Source organism: Manacus vitellinus, unplaced genomic scaffold, assembly GCF_001715985.3.
Source record: "Manacus vitellinus isolate BGI_N305 unplaced genomic scaffold, ASM171598v3 scaffold_11_pilon, whole genome shotgun sequence".
NCBI classification, from domain to species: domain Eukaryota; kingdom Metazoa; phylum Chordata; class Aves; order Passeriformes; family Pipridae; genus Manacus; species Manacus vitellinus.
The window spans coordinates 2,515,770-2,522,095 of record NW_021938895.1 but is presented as its reverse complement, the minus strand read 5'-3'; the positions used below and the strand labels follow the sequence as shown (position 1 = coordinate 2,522,095).

Below are 6,326 nucleotides of genomic sequence, written 5' to 3'. Positions count from 1 at the left end.
ATACCCAGCACATTTACATCCCTGCACCTGCCCTGCTCTCAAGACAAGCGCCACCAAAATCCCCCCCACCAGCAGCTCTATAAAGCTCCTCTTTCCAGACCTGACACTCAGGCAACAGCAGACGCTGACCTGTGTTTGGCATTGGTGCAACAGCCCCTTGTCCAGCACAGCACTGCTCCCAGCTCCCAGGATGGAAGCTTGTCACCCTCCAGAGCAATCCAATGTCACTGCATACGGTGCCACAGCTGTGGCCATCATCACCTTTGAAGCGTTCGCTGGCATGTGGATAAATGCTTTCATGTTTTCTGTGATTTGCATGGCCTGGATCAAAAGGAAAACCTTGAACTCTAATGAGAAGATCTTGCTGTTTCTGGGATGCTCCCGGTTTTGGGTTTTGTGCTTCTCATGGGTATATTCCCTTTTTTCAATAATTTATCCCAATTACTTTTATGTTCCACCCACATATACTCTAATTTTATCTATTCAGAACTTTTTTGAGTGTTCCAATTTGTGGGTTTCAGCCTGTCTTTGTGGTTTTTATTGTATAAAAATTGCCAATTTCAGGAACAGCTTCTTCATCTACCTGAAAGTAAAAATTGACAGGATGGTGCCCTGGCTCTTGTTGGGGTCAGTGCTTTTCTCCCTGGTTATTGGAATCCTTGTCTATGATTTTGTTCATAAACCACACTGTAACAATTCCACCAGTGAAGGAAATTTTTCAAAAGTGAGTATCAGAATGGAGGAACATATTTTGTCTATTTTTTTAATCTATGGCTTTGAGTTTGTCACTTCATTCATGGCAGTCATCTTGTCTGCCCTTCTCCTTCTCTTTTCTCTCTGGAGACACAAACGCAACATGGAGACAATGATGAACCTCAGCATGGATGCCCACATCAAAGCCATGAAATTTATTCTCTCCTTCTTTGTAATATACAGCATCAACTTCGCATGTTTGATATTGAATATGGTTTATACCACAGAGAATGGAAGTCCTGTGGTATTTCTTCTTTATGTACTTCTCTACACCTTTGCTGTTGTTCATTCCCTTATTCTGATTTTCAGCAATCCCAAATTGGAAAAGTCAATGCTAAGGATTCTGGCCTGTGTGAAGTGTAAGTTTTGCATGAGGTAGGAACTGTAGTAAAAGCTGGAGCCCTTGAAAAATACTGATATTTCATTATAGAAAACAAATCTTTTAATCTGTAATGCAATTTTCCAGGTAGTGTGGATGATACAGATGTTCTAGAAAACTTCATGAAAATTCTTTAAACCACATGAGTATGCGTTAAATCATTATCACTTCATTTAGATAAACCTTTGAGCTAAATTATTGTCAATAACAAATTCATTTAGCTCTGGTCACATGGGCTGTATGTAAAAAGGCAATGACAATACTGCAAACCTTCCTCAAACACTTTGGCATTTGCTGATTGAAATGACTGAACTGAACAACAGGTTTATCTCTATTTTGGTTTACATTTCTTTCTGCTGTGGCTCTGTTCCTTGTAATATTTCCAGTTGTATCAGTGCCTGTCAGCGTGGGTGGGTTGGGCGTTCCCTGAAGGACTGCATCCTATGGAGACCCCATGCTGGAACTGGCTTATGCTGAAGGACTGCAGCCCATGGGTGGGACCCACACCTGAGCAGAGGAAGAGCAGGAAGAAAAAGAAGTGGAGGAGACAACATGTTATGAACTGACCACAAACTCCCTTTTCTGTCACACTCTGCCACTGAGGGGGAGGAGGTGGAGAAGGTGGGAATGTGAGAGTGAATTTTGGCCAGTAATGAAGGAGGGGAGAAGGCGAGGGGTTCTAGTTTTGTGTTTTTTTCTTATTATCCTACTCTATATTCAATTGGCAATAAATTTAATTTTCCCCAAGTCAAGTCTATTTTGCTTGTGACAGTAACTGGTGAGTGATCTCTCTGTCTTTATCTTGAGCCATGAGTGTTTCTATCCTATCTTCCCTCTCTGCCCTGTTGTAGAGTGGGAGTGAAGGAGAGGCTGCATGAGGGTCCAGCAGGTGTCCAAATTTAACCATATACAGCAAGCCATGTAAATTTAAAATAGTTCCAGCATCCACAGAACAGAATCTTATTTGTTCATCTCTGTCACCAGCTCAGGCTCAGGGGGACATTTTACCTCACCCCAAGCGCCAGTTTTGCATTTCTCATAATAACACCTTCAAACACGCTTCCTTCCTCTTCATGAAATGCGAGAAACAACCATTTAGGCCAGAGCAACCTCTCAACCACTGTAATATCTCCTTTCCCAAACACCACACAATCTCTCAGGCTGCCTCACACCAACCAACCCATCTCTCTTTAAACAGCAACTGCCCAGAAACAAGTAAACAAATAACTAATGCCACTTTATAAAATGCTAGTCCTCCTTCTCTGTCTAAGGAGGATTTGGGGTTGAATTAAGATTTCCATATAAAGTTTATAATACCTGCCCAGAGGAGATTTTTATTCTGTTTCTCAGGATTGCATCCTGAACCAATTGTGGCCTTCTGAGCATTAAAGTTTAGTTATGGATGCAATGGATTCCCCCAGTAGAAACTGCAGGACTAAGAGCCTAAGTAGTTAGTGAACTAACTAGTTAGGCTACTCATCTGGGATTTCCCATATAAAGGAGAAAGACAAGGATTGTGGAGAGGGAAGAGGTTCAGCCTGAACCAAGTTCAGGTGGAAGCAATTCAGTCTGATCCAATTCTTCTGATGCAGAAACACACGGGTCTGGTGCTACATGAGATGCAAAAAGGGCATCCAAAAGTGGCTGGTAGATGAAAAACGGAGAGATTCTTTCCCCTTCTCAAGTGGTGCTGGAGAGCATGGATTTGAATTAAAAGCAGACATCTGTATTTCAAGCGCCTGACCAACATCTTCCTGCTTTAAAAACCCAGCATTTGAGACTCTGATTTACATCCTTATTTTTTTAAAGGTGTGAGATTCTCCAAGTAGAACTGAACACAAACTCCAGTCCCGGTATGGTCCTTTTGGTGTAATATCTTCATTTAATTTCCCTGTACAAGCACAATCCCATCAGAGACACTTCATCTTCAGACCTGTTGTATTACACATAACATCTATTCTTCTCATATACATCTAGAGAGAAGAAGAAAGAAAGAAGGAAAACAAACAAACAAGCAAAAAAAGCCACCTACACCATTTATTGTGGTTTTTTCAGCAAAACAAGAGGAAATTCAGAGTAAAGGATAAAGAAGAAAACAGGCAATATCAGAAAATGAAAATTCTCTCAAGGCAATACGCTAACATCCAACAATATAAAAACTATGAAAAGAAATAATATTTTTGAATGACTGCAGACAAAACTAATTTGCTCATTGTAGTTGACTGAAGCACAGAAAAGTCCAGATCCTGAAGCCTCACAGGGATCAAAATGGGTCAGTCACAGAATCACCACGCTGTCCACAGCACAAAAACCTCTCCGCTCTTTGTGCCACCCAACACAGCCCTCCTGAACCAACATGCAAATCCTGCAAACTGACACTGACACCAGGTAAGGGGATACCCAGCACATTTACATCCCTGCACCTGCCCTGCTCTCAAGACCAGTGGCACCAAAATCCCCCCCACCAGCAGCTCTATAAAGCTCCTCTTTCCAGACCTGACACTCAGGCAACAGCAGCCGCTGACCTGTGTTTGGCATTGGTGCAACAGCCCCTTGTCCAGCACAGCACTGCTCCCAGCTCCCAGGATGGAAGCTTGTCACTCTCAAGAACAGTTCAATATCACTTCATATGATGCCACAGCTGTGGCTATAGTGACCCTTGAGGCGTTTGCTGGCATGTGGATAAATGCTTTCATTGTTTCTGTGATTTGCATGGCTTGGGTCAAGAAGAAAACCTTGAACTCTAATGAGAAGATCTTGCTGTTACTGGGATGCTCCCGGTTTTGGTATTTGTGCATCTCATGGGTATATTTCTTTCTTTCAATAATTTATCCCCATTTCCTGTATGTTCAACCCACACTTCAACTAGTTGCATCTATTCAGAGCTTTTTAAGTTATTCCAGTCTGTGGTTTTCAGCCTGTCTTTGTGTTTTTTATTGCATAAAAATTGCCAATTTCAGGAACAGCTTCTTCATCTACCTGAAAGTAAAAATTGACAGGATTGTGCCCTGGCTCTTGTTGGGGTCAGTGCTTTTCTCCCTGGTTATTGGCATCATTGTCTATGATATCGCTAATAAACCGCACTGTAACAACCGCAATTCCACTGGACGAGGTAATTTTTGGAAAGCAAGTATCAAAATGGATAAACATTTTTTCCCTTCTTTTTTTATTGCTGGCTTTGGATATGCTGTTTCATTCATGGCAGTCACCTTTTCTGCCCTTCTCCTTCTCTTTTCCCTCTGGAAACACAAACACAACATGCAGACAAACTCCATGAAGGACCTCAGCATGGATGCCCACATCAAAGCTATGAAATCCATTCTCTCCTTTTTTGTAATGTACAGCATCAACTTTGCATCTTTGATCTTGACACTGGTTTATGCCACGAGGAAGGGAAGTCCTGTGACGTTTCTCATTTTAGTATTTCAATACGCTTTTCCGGGTGCTCATTCACTTATTCTCATTTTTGGCAATCCCAAACTGGAAAAGACATTGCTAAGGATTCTGCTCTCTGTGACGTTCAAGGCTTGCATGAGGTAGGAACTGTAAAAAACTGCTGTAGCACTTGCAAAATGTCGATATTTCATTCTAGAAAGGGAGTCATTTAATCTCTCATGCAACTCTCCAGGCAATGTAGATCATACAGATGTTCAGTCTTTATCACTGAGATTAAGAAGATATCATTCAAATCCTATGAACTAAAATAGTGTGGCTTAAATAAAATATTTTCAATTACAATTTCATCCAGGTAATTCTTTGAGTTAAATTATTGCCAATAAAAAATTTATTTAGACCTGGTACATGGGCTGGTTACAGAAGGGCAATAACAATACTGCAAACTTTCCTCAAACACTTTAGTATTTGCTGACTGAAACAACCAAAATAACAACAGGTTTATCTCTGTTTTAGTTTACGTTACTTTCTGCTGTTCTAGTGTAATATGATGAGCTGTATAACTGTTGGGCAGTGGTTGATAACTGATGTGTGAACACGTTGATCCCTGTCACTCTCCACAGGTGGTCACTGACACACAAACAGTGATGCAGGAATGGCCGTGGGGGGCACAGGTGGGTGCAGAGCCCACTGCCCACACCAGGGGTCCTCTCTGCCCCACTTCCTGCAAGAACAGGATTGCCCTGCTCTGTGTGACTGCTCTCCTGCTCTGCTTTTACTTGTAGGTGAGACTGACTTTTCCAAATGGACACTGGCCCAGTAAAATAACCACGAAATAGGATTTGTGCTGGATCAGGGGAAGACCATGAGAAGGAAGGAGTGGACAAGACAACACATTATGAACTGACTGCAATCCCCATTCTCCTTCCCCCTGTGCTGCTGACGGAGAGGAAGTGGAGAAGCTGGAAATGACAGAGTGGAGTTGAGTCTGGGATGAACAGGGGGATTGGAGACATCTGTTTCTAGTTTTGTGTTTGTTCCTCATCATCCTACTCTGTTTTCAATAGGAAATAAATTCAGTTCATTTTCCCCAATTCGAGTCTGTTTTGTCATGACAAAATAACAAATGAGTGAGTGTTCCCCCTGCCTTTATCTTGACCCATGAGCTCTTCCATGCCTGCCCTGTGTATGGGTGAGTTTGAAGGAGCAGCTGGGTGGGGGGCTGGCAGCTGCCCAAGGTCAACCCTCCACAGCAGGTCCTCTAAACATGAAATAGTTCCAGCATGAACTGAGCAGAACCTGAATTGGTCATTTCTCTCACCAGCTCAAGTCCTGAGGTGAATCTTAAAAATCTCATCTGGACACATCTCCCCACTGAAAGGCCTTGAAAGGACAGGCACCAACACACCTCCCTTCTCTCCCTTGTGTTGCTTGTGCACTTCGCCCTTTAACAGGACAGTTCCAATTGATTTCACAAGACCCTGGAAGACCCATCTGATTCCCTACTTCCCATGCAACATCATCCCTCACAACCTCACATACCACAACACGCAGCAGGCAAAACCAGCATCTTGCCAATGTCAGCACCACACAAAACAAGGCAGCCCCAGCAAACCACACTGCAGATACCTTCTGCCATCTCCAGGAAAGCCCTGAGAACATGACACCCAGCACAGCATCACTGCCCTGTGCACCAGCCCCACTCAGCTGCACCTGGAGGGGACACGTTATCCACCAGCACAGCCACAGTGCACAGCCCACATGGAGAGATGCACTGATGTGCCCAGCCTGGGGAAGCTGA

General features: G+C 43.1%; 2 protein-coding genes across 2 annotated transcripts; both read left to right on the top strand.

Annotated features, from left to right (window-relative positions):
• The first annotated feature begins 184 nt into the window (after positions 1-184).
• Positions 185-1,132, top strand: LOC103755552 (taste receptor type 2 member 9). Its single transcript, XM_008921503.3, has one exon. It carries the CDS (start codon positions 191-193, stop codon positions 1,130-1,132), a length of 942 nt encoding a protein of 313 aa, XP_008919751.3. The 5' UTR covers positions 185-190.
• Positions 1,133-3,673: 2,541 nt separating this feature from the next.
• LOC112841569 (taste receptor type 2 member 9-like) lies at positions 3,674-4,672 on the top strand. The gene has a single exon (XM_025896788.2). It carries the CDS (start codon positions 3,719-3,721, stop codon positions 4,670-4,672), a length of 954 nt encoding a protein of 317 aa, XP_025752573.1. The 5' UTR covers positions 3,674-3,718.
• Positions 4,673-6,326: the final 1,654 nt, after the last annotated feature.